At 35.5% G+C, this 14,945-nt stretch overlaps 1 protein-coding gene across 8 annotated transcripts in view; it reads left to right on the plus strand.

The window, feature by feature from the left end:
• Positions 1-14,945, plus strand: part of LOC111162061 (TOG array regulator of axonemal microtubules 1) — an 80,462-nt gene that overhangs the window by 14,226 nt on the left and 51,291 nt on the right. For 7 of the 8 annotated variants that reach the window (XM_022526255.1, XM_022526272.1, XM_022526281.1 and 4 more), the window contains exons 2-5: positions 606-762; positions 5,186-5,320; positions 12,275-12,580; positions 14,111-14,373. In XM_022526255.1, coding sequence (XP_022381963.1) covers positions 606-762; positions 5,186-5,320; positions 12,275-12,580; positions 14,111-14,373 — 861 coding nt within the window. The remainder of the gene's footprint in view (positions 1-605; positions 763-5,185; positions 5,321-12,274; positions 12,581-14,110; positions 14,374-14,945) is intronic. The other variant, XM_022526264.1, reaches the window with a different exon arrangement.

Genomic DNA, 14,945 nt, shown 5'->3' on the forward strand with positions numbered 1-14,945 from the left:
CATGTGAAAAAAAAAAATTGGATACTATAAAGTACTAGACATATGTAAAGTATCAGGCACTTGGTTTCAACTAAAAAATCTATCTTAAGAAAACCTCCTAAGGGAACTGTGACATAGGTTACCATTTTTATTTGGGCTACAGAATATGGATAGTAAATTTGTCACAGTAAGACTAGTAGAGTGGAGTGTTTACTGGTTCAATGACCTTCAGTTGGCATTTACTGCGTAATACTCAAGGACAGCATAGTGTGACAGTCTACACTCCTAAATCAGAAATGTTCTTTGCTGTATTCAAGTTGTCTTTTAATTCTTTTTGTCATTTACATTCTTTCCTTCTCAGCTGCCAGATTTGTACTTTAAGAAGGTAAGGTGCAGAAAAGGTTTGGGGTAAAATAATAAGAGACAAAAATTTAGCATTTCTATCATGGAATGAAAAATACAGTTAGTGTAACATATGATATTTGGATGTTTATTTGTATCATTGTATATTTGATAAATTTAGTATTTTTAATCTGAATTTCATAATTGAGTCTAAATTATTCTGCCATATTTATTACCAAGAAGATGTAACACATATTTGATAATTTTTTATTCTCTTCTTACAGTTTTCAGCATATGATTTCATCCCATCTCCAAAATTAAAGCCCTCTCAAGGAATGCCAGTAAATGATGATTTATGTTTTAGCAGAAAAAGAGTGTCAAGAAACTTATTTCAGAATAGTCGAGATTATAACCCAGATTCTCTTCCTGTATGTGCTGCTGGTAAGTAAAAGGTCCAGGTAATGGACATGTTGAAACTATCTTAAAGGTTTCTCTAAACTTAATAATTCCTTTAAGAAGAATTTATAATCTAGTAGACAATTCAGATTCAATAAATATTTGTTAAAGATCTGATAGGAATGGGGCACCTGGGTGCCTTAGTCCATTGAGTGTCCAACTCTTAATTTTGGCTCAGGTCATGATTTCAGGGTCATGAGATCAAGCCCTATGTCTAGCTCTGCACTGGGTGTGGAGCCTGCTTGGGAGTCTCTCTCCCTCTCATCCCATACACTTGTTTGTGTCTGTTCTCTCTCTTTCTCTCTCAAAAAAAAAAAAAAAAAAAAAAAAATCTAATAAGAATGGACACTTTGATATAATTGTCTCCTAAGGCTCTGGGAGGGTTTCTCAGTGAAACCCTTTAAGTACTAATGTAAGGCAGTATTTACTTAATCAACAATCCATATTTATTGAGTGTCTCCTATGTGTCAGATATTTTACTAGGTACTGGGAATATGGCAGTCAACAAAAGAGGGAAAACTTTCTTCGTAATAAATCTTACATTCTAATTGGAGCAAAGCAGACATTAAATAAATGCAAAGCATAGTAGGTTAGATGGTGATAAATGCTATGGAGAAAAATAAAGCAGAGAAGCGGAAATGGAGAAAGGGCTATTTTAAATAATGTGGTGAAAGAAGACCACATTCAGAAGGAGAATATTTGAAGAAAACCACACAAGTATCAAGAGAGAAGAAAAAATAATACAGGAAGAGGGAATAGTGCAGAATGCAGAACATGTTTGAGAAAGATCAAAGAGGCTAGTTAGTCTGGAATGAAATCAGTAAGGGGTAGAGAAGTAGAAAATGAAATTAAAGAGGTAATAAGGGTCCTTATTTATAAGGTCTAGTGGACTATTGAATGAACTCTAGCTTTTACTCTGAGTGAGGAACATTTTGAGAAAAGAGGTAACATATGTTGCCTTATATTTTCTAGGCATGTTTTGGATGTTACATTTAAAATAGAGCTAAGGAAGGGCACCTGGGTGGCTCAGTCAGTCAAGTGTCCAACTCTTGACTTTGGCTCAGGTCATGAATCTCACTGTGGTGATATCCAGTCCCAGGTCTGGGTCCATGCTCAGAGAGAGTCTGTTTGAGATTCTCTCCCTCTTCCTCTGCCTTTCCTGCCCCCGCCCCCAGCATCTCCCTCAAATAAATAAATAAATCTTTTAAAAATAAATAAATAGACTTAAGGAGGGCAAGGGTGAGAACAGGGTAGAGTTAATGGAGGTTTAACCAGGCTAGCAGTGAATGTAGTGAAAGCAGTTAGATACTGACCATATGTCGTAAGTAGAGTTGATATGATCTGCTGATGGATTGGGTATGGAATGTGTGAGAGAGAGAAGTAAAGAGTGCTCTAAGGTTTTTTGGCCAGAGCAACAGAAAGATGTTTGTCTAAGTAAGTGTTACAGAAAGTAAATATTATGGTAGTTGAAAGGACATCGTCATTGTCATGGGTCATATCAGTTAGAAAAGGCACTGAAGAGGAGGTAATTATAATGCATCTTTTGAGGATGGATATGATATAAGCAGTTAGAGGTGAGTTGTGAGGAGAGCAGAGGTTTACATTAGGAATGGGCTTGGGATATTCTAGGAGCTGTGTGAAGAAGACATGATTCATTTTAGATGGTTGAGAATAAATTTGGATATGGGGAACCCTTGAGTACTAGGCTCAGAAATTTGAACTCAAGCTTATAAGCTATATGGAACTCTAATGGGAGATTGTTTTCATTAAGGAAAAAAGAAGCTAGGGTGATAAGGTTGGTTACAAATCAAATAGAAATAATCAGGAAAATATGACCACTGGATATAGAAGATGAAGATAGGGAATAGAAGAAGATTTCAAGATTTAGCACACATGTAATTACAGAAAGGGTAATGTGTTGACAAAACAAAGCCATTTGGGAAGGAAAAGTGGTTTATAACATAAAGATTGAGTTTTTTATAGTTGTTTATTTAATATTTATTTAATATCCAGATGATATCATTTATTGAAATGTGTTAGCTATGAGTCCAGGCACAAAATTTAGAGAGTATTGTTACCACAGGAGAATTTATATACCTTTATGCAGTAAAAGTCCATAATATTTTCATACAAAAATGACTGTTAGACATATTGTGTAGTTTTAATGTCTAATAGAGTAAAAGAAATGCAAGAATATATCCAGTTATGGGGTGCCTGGGTGGCTCAGTGGGTTAAAGCCTCTGACTTCAGCTCAGGTCATGATCTCAGGGTCCTGGGATGGAGCCCCTCATCGGGCTCTCTGCTCAGTGGGAGGTCTGCTTCCTCCTCTCTCTCTGCCTGCCTCTCTGCCTACTTGTGATCTCTCTCTCTTTCTCTGTCAAATAACTAAATAAAATCTTAAAAAAAAAAGAATATATCCAGTTATGCTTATACCGTTAGTTTGGATTTTTATAAGGCTCATGCTTTATCATGCTTTCTGTACTGTTGAGGGCTCTCACCTAGTTGTATAGATTTAAAATAACTGGAAAGTAAGACATCATATAACCTGATGCTAGATTGGATGACATGAATTGTAAGTACTGTAGGGATTTAAGAAAGGAAAAGGTGATAGAAGTGGTGAAGTGGTGATGAAGTGGTTTGAGAAAACTCCAGGAAAAATTGGGCATGAGCTGGACCTTAAAAAAGGGAGAGGTTTGGGGCTCCTGGGTGGCTCAGTGGGTTAAAGCCTCTGTCTTAGGTCATGATCCCAGGGTCCTGGGATTGAGCCTCGCATTGGGCTCTCTGCTCAGAGGGGAGCCTGCTTCCTTCTCTCTCTCTGCCTGCCTCTCTGTTTACTTGTGATCTCTGTCTGTCAAATAAATAAGTAAAATTAAAAAAAAAAAAAAAAGGGGAGAGGTTTGTGGTTAACAGTGAAGAAAGAGAGGGGCTCTTATAGATAGGGCAAAAGTAGAACCAAAGCATGGAGGTGAAAATTACTTTAGAAGGTGTCCAGTACATGAAGGTTAAAGGAGCTTAAAATCAAAGGGAGAGAATTTTAAAAATCATAAAATTTCAGAACTTATATAAAGGACCCCCAGTAAGGAATAACCTTAACCAGCCAAGGGGAAGAGATCTTGGAAATATGGCCACATAAGCTTGGAAACTATGTGAATGCTGTGTTACATGTTAGGAAACAAACTAGAAGAGTTCTGCAGTACGACATTTTTGTATAATATATACTACAAATGTCAGGAAGAAGGAAAATCAGCCCAGGAAACAACAGATGTTGGTGAGGATGAGAAGAAGGGAAATCCTCTTACATTGTTGTTGTTAAAAATAAAAAATGAAATAAAATAAAAAGTTAAAAATAAAACTATCCTATGATCCAGTAATTGCAGTACTAGATGTTTACCCAAAGGTACAAAAATACTGATTCGAAGGGACACATGCACATTTTATAGCAGCATTTTCACGTTTATAGCAGCATTTTCAACAATTGCCAAATTATGGAAGGAGCCCAAGTGTCCATTGACTGATGCATGGATAAAGAAGATGTGGTATAGGTGTCTGAGGGGCTCAGTTGGTTAAACAGCTGCTTAAGGCTCAGGGTGCTGGTATGGAGCCCCCTTGTTGGGCTCCCTGCTGAGCAGGGAGTCTGCTTCTCCCTCTCCCTCTGCTGTTTCCCCTGCTTGTGCTCTCTTGCTCTGTCAGATAAATAAGTAAAATCTTAAAAAAAAAAAAAAAGAAAAGAAAAGAAAAGAATGAAATCTTGCTTTTTGCAATGATGTGGTTGGAGCTAGAGAATACTATGCTAGGCGAAATAAGTCAGAGAAAGACAAATACCATATGATTTCACTCATATGTGGAATTTGAGAAACAAAACAGGTGAACATAAGGGGAGAAAAAAAAGAAGCAAACCGTAAAACAGTTTTAACTATGGAGAACAAACTGAGTGTTGCTGGAGGATGTTGAGGGGATGGGTTAAATGGGTGGTGGGTATTAAGGAGGGTACTTGTTGGGATGAGCACTGGGTATTATATATAAGTGACAGATCACTAAATTCTACTTTTGAAACTAATACTACACTCTATGTTAACTAACTGGAATTTAAGTAAAAAGTTGGGGGAAGAGAAGGAAAGCAAGGTCTGGAGAAATGTTCCATGGTAAGGCAGCATGTAGAAAGAGTTTTTGTGTATATTTTTCAATATACCTTTCTTTGTACTTTTGCAGTCTCTTCTGTTCTTTAACCCCTGATACCAATCAGATATGCCCGTAACAAAAACTGTCCCTTTCTTGCCTACCTAGTTCACTGTACAGTTACTCCTGTAGTTATTCCTATGCAAATGAAATCAATATTTCTGAAATTAAATGTATTCATGAAATAAAGTTAATATTTATTTTTATGTTTTTCTCTTCCTTCTCTTCAAAGGCAGTACTGGGACTCATCAGACAAATGTTTCTGGGAAGTGTGGACAACTTGGATTTTCACAGATATGTGGGAAAACTGGCAGTGTGGATTCTGACTTACAGTACCTAGGAACAACTAACAGTCATCAAGATAAAGGTTTAAATTCCAACTTTATTTGGATACAAAGATTTATAAATATTATGTGGGATATCCAAGTGTAGCTTATATGTTATTTTGTGTAATTTCATTCATTGCAAAAAACTTATATATATTTTTTAAAAACTTATATTTTTAGTAACAGTTTTAATAACATTTTTCATAACTTACCCTAAAATGTTAGATTGAATAATCTTAATGGAAATATAATGGTGGAAATTAGAGAGTTTAGAAACTCATGGTGGAGATGAACATTTTAATACCAAGTAATTAAAAACATTATTCATTAAAAAGTACTGTGTTAGCAGAAGACAGTTATTTTCCGTAGCAGTTTTAACTTTTCTTTTTTCCTTTTTGAAAGAGATTATGCAAGTTGCGGGGAAGAGGGAGAATCTTAAGCAGGCTCCATGCCCAGTGTGGAGCCACACTGGGTTCAGTCTCACATCCCTGAGATCATGACCTGAGCTGAAATCAAGAGTCGGATGCTTAACTGACAGAGCCACTTGGGCGTCCCAGCAGTTTTACCTTTTAAGGCTGTTGAGAATTTATTAAGCCCCCTGTTAGGAACCATAACTTCTTGACTAGCTGTCATTTCAGATATATATCTCTAAGATATAGAACAAAAGGAAGGACTTGAGGCTGGCTGTCAGTTATATGAATTTTTGATTTGAAGGGCTTTCTTAAATGTCTGTGTTAAGTAATAGCTTTATCAATTATTATTTAGAGGTAGGATCATATGAAATATTTTTAGAGGTATTTTAATTTTTGTTAAATATCCTTTACTAAAGTTTTTTGAATGATAGGAACATACCTCTGTCTTTATTTGTCAATGAAAAGTAATGCTCATTGAAATCAGTAAGGAAGATTTGTTAATATAGTACTTAAATTTTAGCAACCCTTTCCTCTACCCACTACAAGGGCCATATGACTCCATAAAGTTTTTCTTTATGGTGTTATTCCCAATAAAACAGTTCATTTTTCTTAATGAAAGAGATATTTCCTAAATTTTGACTAGATTCCCTGGGAACTTGTGATTAGTAGAAACAGGGAAGATTCTCTCTGTTGCTTAGTCTGTTCCTGTTTACTGTGCCCCCCAAATGATTACATTACCTTTGATAACTACCTCCACTCTCAGTGTTTAATCAGATCTTTGAGGCTCTGGTTTTCTATGACCTCTCAGAATACCTATAAGAGCAATACTAAAGGGATATCAAGTTCTTCCAGAGTCAACATTTAACTTAATAGTAGGTGTACATTAAAAAATCTGTTAAGACCACCACCATGTTGGGGCATGTTGGGTGGCTCAGTGGTTTACGCATCTGCCTTCAGCTCAGGTCATGATCACAGGGTCCTGGGATCGAGCCCCACATCGGGTTTTGTGTTCAGCAGGGAGCCTGCTTCCCCCTCTCTCTTTGCCTGCCTCTTTGCCTACTTGTGACCTCTTTCTCTGTCAAATAAATAAATAATATCTTTAAAAAAAAAAAAAAAGACCACCTCCATGTCAACTAATATTCTGAAGACCTGGGTGTAGATGCCGAAACCATTGAGACGCTTCCATCCCAATTTTAAATGTTGCAGTGATCCACACCAAACATTGGAAATGTTGGTATATTTTTTTGCATTCTATTGGTTCTATTTATGTGCATTAAAAGATTTGGTGTTTGAGTTCTTTGTAAGAAATATTTTGAAATCTCTTAATAAAAGTAATATGTAATAACACACTGACTCGGAAGCATCAGAATCTATTAATAGAACATTGCAATTCAAATCAGAAAGTTGAAAGTTTTCATTCTACCTATAAATTGATGACCACTTAAATCTCCTGTAGTCCTCTTTCCCACCCAAATAAGATTTAGGTATAAGTAAAGGTCCTAATTGTCATTTATGAGTTAAAAACACATGATATATAATTATATCTAGGTAAGTCTTCAGAAGAAAGTTTTGTTAGTATACATAAGCTAGGTCTGTTGTTGTTGAAAATCTTCCAAAAAAATATTAAAGGAAAATTGAAGAGAGCCCTAAATGGTTGCAAATAGATTTTTATATTAGTTGAGTAATAAAAAGAAAAGATCAATAAAAAGCAAGAGAAAATAATAAAACACACAATAGCTAGCACAAAACAAGATGGTAGAATTAAAACAAAAAAATATCAGTAGTACCATAAATATCAATGGATAGAACTTAACTATTTAAATAACATAGATGATCAGATTTTATTTTATTTATTAAAACTAAAATGCTATTTTTTCTGGTTTATATTTTTTCCACTTTCTTTGGGAAGTTTTTAGTTAAATCCCAGTTAGCATACAGTGTAAAATGTTACAGGTTCAGGTGTGCAATGCAGTGATTCAACACTTCCACACATCACCTGCCAGTCATCACAAGTGTACTTCTTAATCCCCATCACCTATTTAATCCACCCCCAAACCTGCCTCCCTTCTGTTTCTTGGTTTCCCTTTTTTTCCCCCTTTGCTCGTTCATTTTGTTTCTTAAATTCCACATATAAGTGAAATCATATGGCAATTGTGTTTCTCTGATTGACTTATTTCGCTTAGCATAATACTTTCTAGCTCCATCCATGTAATTTCAAATGGCAAGATTTCATTCTTTATATGGTTGAGTAATATTCCTCTGTGTGTGTGTGTGTGTGTGTGTTGTGTGTGTGTCTACCACATCTTTTTTTTTTTTTTAAGATTTTATTTATTTATTTGACAGAGATCACAAGTAGACAGAGAGGCAGGCAGAGAGAGAGAGGGAAGCAGGCTCTCTGCTCAGCAGCTCAGAGAGCCTGCTGAGCAGAGAGCCCGATGCAGGACTCGATCCCAGGACCCTGAGATCATGACCTGAGCCGAAGGCAGCGGCTTAACCCACTGAGCCACCCAGGCACCCTACCACATCTTTATCCATTCATCAATAGGTGGACACTTGGGCTGTTTCTGTACTTTGGCTATTATAGATAATGCTGCTATAAACATCACGGTGCATGTATCCCTTTGAATTAGTATTTTTGTATTCTTTGGGTAAATACCCAGTAGTGTAATTGCGGGGTCATAGGGTAGCTCTAATTTTAACTTTTTGAGGAACCTCCATACTGTTTTCCAGAGTGGCCTCACCAGTTTGCATTCCCACCAACAGTACAAGAGGATTCCCCTTTCTCCACATCCTCACCAATACCTGTTGTTCCCTGTGTTGTTGATTTTAGTTATTTAGTTATTCTGACAGGTGTGAGGTATTAGTAGTTTTGATTTGCATTTCTCTGATGCTGAGCATTTTTTCATGTGTCTGTTGGCCATCTGGATGTCTTCTGTACATTTTTAATTGGATTATGAAATGCTATTTTTAAGAGCCATACCTAAAACATGCCAAAATAGAATGGGAGAAAGTAAAACATGGAAAAGATATACCAGGCAAATAGTCAAAGATAGCAAGTATAAAAATACTGATATTAGGGAAAACATGCACACTAAAGGTAAAAATATTTTTAGGGCTAAAGATTATCATCATAATGAAAAAAGAACAAGAAGAGATAAGACTTTGCTAAAATCATTTGGAGGTGGGGGGGAGTTTGTGAGACAGAATTATAAGGAGAAAATTAACAAATCCACAAATGTTCAAATTTTCAATAGAAAATTTAAATAGAGGGGCACCTGGATGGCTCAGTCAGTTAAGTGTCTGCTGCCTTGGGCTCAGGTCATGATCCCAGGGTCCTAGGATCCAACCCCACATTGGGCTTCCTGCTCAGTGGAGAGTCTGCTTCTCCCTCTGCTCCTTCTCCTGCTTGTGTTCTCCCTTTTTCCCTCAAATATATAAATAAATAAAATCTTAAAGGAAAACTTAAATAGAATAAAGAAGTTTTAGATTAGGTGATACAGAGTAATGAACAACACAATTAATAAGCTTGTAAAAGTTGTCTCAGAAATGGAAAACCTCAATAGACCTGTAATCATTGAAGAAATTTTATTTTAAAATTTATCCCTACACACAGAAAAACGACAAAAATATTCCAGGTTCAGATGGTGTTCCTAGTATTCTGTCAAACCTTCAAAAAGAGATAAATCCTATCTTAAACAAACTGAAAGAATTAAAAAAGAAAGAAGTTTTCCTGCTTTATTTTATGAGATGAATATAGCCTTAATTCCATGACCCCATTAAGTTAATGAATAAAGGGGAAAAATGGTGGCCCAGTCTTACCTTCATGGAAGACAAAGTCACAAAAATATATTAGCAAATGGAATCTAGCAATGTCGTTTTAAAATGTGTATGTTATGGGGCACCTGGGTGGCTCAGTGGGTTAAAGCCTCTGCCTTCGGCTCAGGTTGTGATCCCGGGGTCCTGGGATCGAGCCCCGCATCGGGCTCTCTGCTCAGCGGGGAGCCTGCTTCCCCCTCTCTCTCTGTCTGCCTCTCTGCCTACTTGTGATCTCTGTCAAATAAATAAAAAATTAAAAAAAATGTGTATGTTATATATTATGTGCAAGTAATCTTTCAGAAACTGCTATATTTTAACCTTATCACAGAAAGGAGGCAAACCATATAAATGTGTCAATAGATGTGGTTAAAATTCAACATCTGTGCATGGTTACAAACTCCTAACAAACTACAAATAACTTTCTTAACCTGATTAATATCTGTTAATACCTATAGCAACTATATTTAGTGTTAAAGTATTAAAATTCACTTTAAAGTCAAGAATAAGACAAAATGCTCACTGTTACCATTGCTTTTGAAAATGTAATTACTAATCCCTTTAGCATTGGGAAGCGGGCACTGTTCTGGAATCTAAAGATCAGAATCTAGTAGAGGAGAAAATAAACAAAAAAACAAGAACAGAAGTGACTTCTGTGAGGAAAAATAAAGTACGATAGGAGACAGAATGTGATAAGGAAAGTTTCTGTGAGTGAAAATGTTTAAGCAGAACCCCAAATGAAGTGAGGGAGTAAGTTACATTGATACCTGGAAAAATCCAGGAAGAGAGCATTCCGGGAAGAGAGAATAATCAAAGTACAAAAGCTCTGAAGTAGCACCACATTTGGCTTATTGGAGAAATAGGAAGGTCAGTATATTGAGTGAGAGGGAGAGTAATCTTCAGAGGTAACTTGGGGCCTTGTAGGATATAGTGAGGGTTTGGGATTTTATTCTGAGTGGGGTGGGAAGTGATGAGAGGTTTTTTAGAGGAAACAAAAATAGCCTGATTTGACTTTTAAAAGGATCAGGGTTACTGTATAGAGAAAAGGTTTAGTAACAATGGGGGCAGGGTGAAAATCAAACTAGTGAGGATATGGCAATTGTAAAGGCCAGAGATGATATGGCTTGTATTAGAAAGGAAGCAATGGAAGTGATGAGTAGTAGTTGGATTCTGATGTACAAAGTAGCCATAAAGTTTGGAAACATAGATAATTTTATAATGTATGCTCATGTAATATGAATAAGCCATTTACTCTGTATTCACCTAAGTTTTCAGACTCAGTGATCACCCTGTGTTGCTAATGTTGATTTACTAATGGATTAGATATGAGGTTTGTGAGAAGAATCAAGGATGAGTCCAGTGTTGTTGGCCTGAGCAACTTGAGGAATGGAGCTGCCATTTACCAAGAAGAGTAGATTTTACTGGGAAATCAAGAGTTTGGTTTTGAACATGTTACATTTGGGTCATCTGTCTTTTTAAAGAGGATGTTGAGTGGCTTTTGATATGAAGTCTGGATACAAAGGAAAATCCGTGCTAAAAATTTGGGAGTCATTCTACTCCCTATCTAGGAAGAGCCTAGTTCAAAATTAAAAGTATAAAGTTTGTAGAGGAAGAAAGAAAAATTGTCATTACTCCCAGATAAAATGTGGTATAATGTGGTAATTAAGAGCACTTGGAAGCCACAGTGCCTGGGTTTGTATCCTAGCTTTATGATTTCCTAGTGTGTGATTTTTGGCAATTTAGTTATCCCTCCTATGTTTTTTCTTTTAGTCTATAAGATGAGTATGTACCCCCTCAGGATTCTTGTGAGGATTAGATTACTTAATACACACGAAATGTTTAGAACACCACTTGATCAAAAAAAAAAAAAAAAAACCACTTGACACGTGGTAAAGTGCTAAGTATTAGCTCCCATCATTATCATTATCATAGTTGCCATCATTATCATTATGAAAATTACTAAATTACCTACAAAGAAAATCTAAAAACATATACAGAAAACTGTTAAAATATTAAGCGATTTAGCAAGGTTGCCAGAATATAAAGGTCAATAAAGTTCCTAGACACCAGCAACTTTTAGAAAATACAATTTTTAAGAAAAAAAAATTACAGTACCAACAAAAAAATATAAGTATATGGAAACCTAACAAAAGATTCACATACCTTTTGTAATGAAAGCTAAAATACATTTCTGAGAGACAAAGACCTAAATAAATTAAAGGAATTCAGCCTCCCTGTTTAAAAATGTTAAACAGGGAGGCTGATTATCAGGAAAATGGCAATTATTCCTAGGTTGATCTGTAAATTCAATGTCACTCCAATTGAAAACCCAACAAGGATCTTGTATAGGACCTGACAGCTGATCCTGAAATACATACAAAAGAATGGAAAGCCGTGAATGGCCAAGATAATTCTAAAGAAAATAAAAAATGGAAGGACATCCATCCTATTGGATAGAATTATGATAAATAAAACATTTTAGTATTAGTGCAGGAATAGACAAAATAGACTAATTGAACCAATAAGAAGCATCTAAATGTGTGTGTATACATACATATATATATGTATATATATATGAACTTTATAGATGAAAAGAAAGGACAGTTTAAAACATGGCACTGAGAAAAGTGCAGTATCTATTTAGAAAAAAATTAGATCTTCACCTCACGCTGTACAAAAAGAAATAAACTTTGACTGTGAAAAGCAAACCAGCTTTAAACTCTTAGATGTATATACATAAATAACATATTTTCTTTTGTTTTATTACAGTGTATGCTAGCCTGAATTTTGCCCCTAAGACACAGCAGACCTTTGGTAGCCAGACAGAACGTACTTCTTCATATTCTGGTCTAAATGCAAGTCCAGGAGGTTTCATCCTTCCATCCTATCCTCTCTCATCACCTCGAACTAGTCCAAAGCACACATCTCTTACCGTATCTCCAAAGAAATCTCAGGATACTTCTGTTAACTTCTCCAATTCCTGGCCTCTTAAAAGCTTTGAAGGACTACCAAAGCCAAGTCCACAGAAAAAGCTTGTCAGCCAAAAATCGTCTGACCCTCCAGGTAGAAATGATGGTAAAAATTAATACTTTGTTCAAATTTATTTGTGTTTTTGAAATATTACTTTGGAGTTAGGGTTGTTTGATCTTTAAGAGCTGGCATTTTATTTCTCTGAATTAGGAAGCATCTAGGAAAATGTTTAATAGTATGTTAAATAAATCAAACACGTTATATAAAATAAAATTCAAATGAAATTGTCATTTCTTTAAATTTGTACTTCAAAATCTTTTTTCAGAACTAGGCAACTAATATGCTTTATAATGAACATAAACATGAACAGCCCAAGAGCCTAGTAACAAATTTTAGCATTAGAAATATAATTAATGCTTAGTATCCATTTATTCTACAGTTTTTGAATGCCTAGTAATGTTAAATTTATTTAAAAGAGTTTTTATTATTTGTTAACTAAAATATTCTTTTCTTAACAGTAGCCCTTTCCAGGATGCCTGGGTGGCTCAGTCGGTTAAGCAACTGCCTTCAGCTCAGGTCATGATCCCAGGGTCCTAGAACTGAGTCCCACATCAACCTCCTTGCTCAGCAGGGAGCCTGCTTCTCCCTCAGTCTGCTGCTCCCCCTGCTTGTGCTCTCTTTGTCTCTCTCCCTCTCTCTGACAAATAAATAAATAAAATCTTTCAAAAAAACCAGCAACAACAGTAAGCCTTTTCAAAATAATGAAATTAGCATGTATATTTATTCAAGACAAATCCCATCTCAAAATAAAAAGTCTATTAAGGGCAGTGCCTATATCCCACATACTTTCTTTTCCACAGCTTCTGAGCTAAGATGTACCACTTTTAAACTACCCTGCAACACTGGTGTTATAGTTTATAACATGACTATAAGGTCAGTTTGTTGCATGGTTAGTCAATTTTACCACTCTTTTTTTTTTTTTTTTTAAGATTTTATTTATTTATTTGACAGAGATCACAAGTAGGTAGAGAGGCAGGCAGAGAGAGAGAGAGGGAAGCAGGCTCCCCGCTGAGCAGAGAGCCCCATGCGGGGCTTGATCCCAGGACCCTGGGATCATGACCTGAGCTGAAGGCAGAGGCTTAATCCACTGAGGCACCCAGGCGCCCCTTACCACTCTTTCTTAGGACTACACCTTCATTTCCTCCATTAATTTCTTTCTATGTTTGTCTTTCCTACAAAATCAAATACTATTCATTAAGTTTGTTCTTGCATGTACCCAGCACTACTGCTTAGCATATAATAGTCACTCACATAATTAAATGAAGCCAGGCAAGTAGTCCTTCTGGCTTACTTGTGGACTTTACCATACAAATATTGGTTATGATAATGTATATAAAGATAAAAATTTAACCTGGTATATAATGTTTTTATTTAATATGGAAGAATTTCTAGTGACTCATTTTAATTATATTTGTTAGGGGACACTAATACGTTGATCTGATTTTAAATAATATTCTTCTAATAAAAGATAATGTGTTTTTAATTTTAAAACAGTGTATTCCAAACACTTATGATTATAACTCCCAGTTCTCTGAAATTAAAAAAAGGTAAGTAAAATATATTTTTTTCATGCAGGAGAAAATTCTCAAGAAAAACTTTCTCCAGTTCAACTTATACCTGCTTTGGTGAGATCACCATCTTCCCGACGAGGCCTAAATGGGACCAAACCTGTCCCTCCCATACCGAGGGGAATCAGTCTTTTGCCTGATAAAGCTGACTTGAGCACAGTGGGACCCAAAAAGAAAGAGCCTGATGATATTTGGAAGAGTGAAAAAGATAGTCTTAAAATTGATCTTTCAGAATTAGATATCAGAGATAAAGATTTGGATCAAGAAGAGGTTAGAGCCAAATATCATTTTTAATAATTTTTAAATGCTTATAATTTCCTATAATATATCTGTTATTTAAGGTAAAATCAAGTACTTTTTAATTACATACCATGTTTTCTTTTTTATAAAAGTATTTTTTGATCCTTATAGAAAATGTAGAAACTATAGTGAAGTATTGGAAGAAAATTCATCACACCAAATCCCACTACCCAGAATAATTTGCCATTAACACTCTAATGTGTTTCCTTTCAGCATTTCTTCTATGCATATATTATTTCTTTTTAATTTAAAAGTATGAGTTATATAGCAGTATACCCATATGCTAATCCCTCCCAAATGAACAATTTGCATGTTTCCTATTTTTAAATAAATGACATAACATAGTTCCCTCCCCAATCCAGTTCCTTTCCTTCCTTCACCAGAAGCAACCACTGTCACCATTAATTTGTGTTTTATGTATTTGTGTACTTTTAATATATTTTTATATTTATGATATTATCATAATTGATTTTGGCTAATTCCTAGTCTTTTGCTATTGCAGACAGTGCTGCTTTGGACATTCCTGAGCATGTCTGTTGTGC

Source organism: Enhydra lutris, unplaced genomic scaffold, assembly GCF_002288905.1.
Source record: "Enhydra lutris kenyoni isolate GAN:26980312 unplaced genomic scaffold, ASM228890v2 scaffoldscaffold4, whole genome shotgun sequence".
Taxonomy (NCBI): domain Eukaryota; kingdom Metazoa; phylum Chordata; class Mammalia; order Carnivora; family Mustelidae; genus Enhydra; species Enhydra lutris.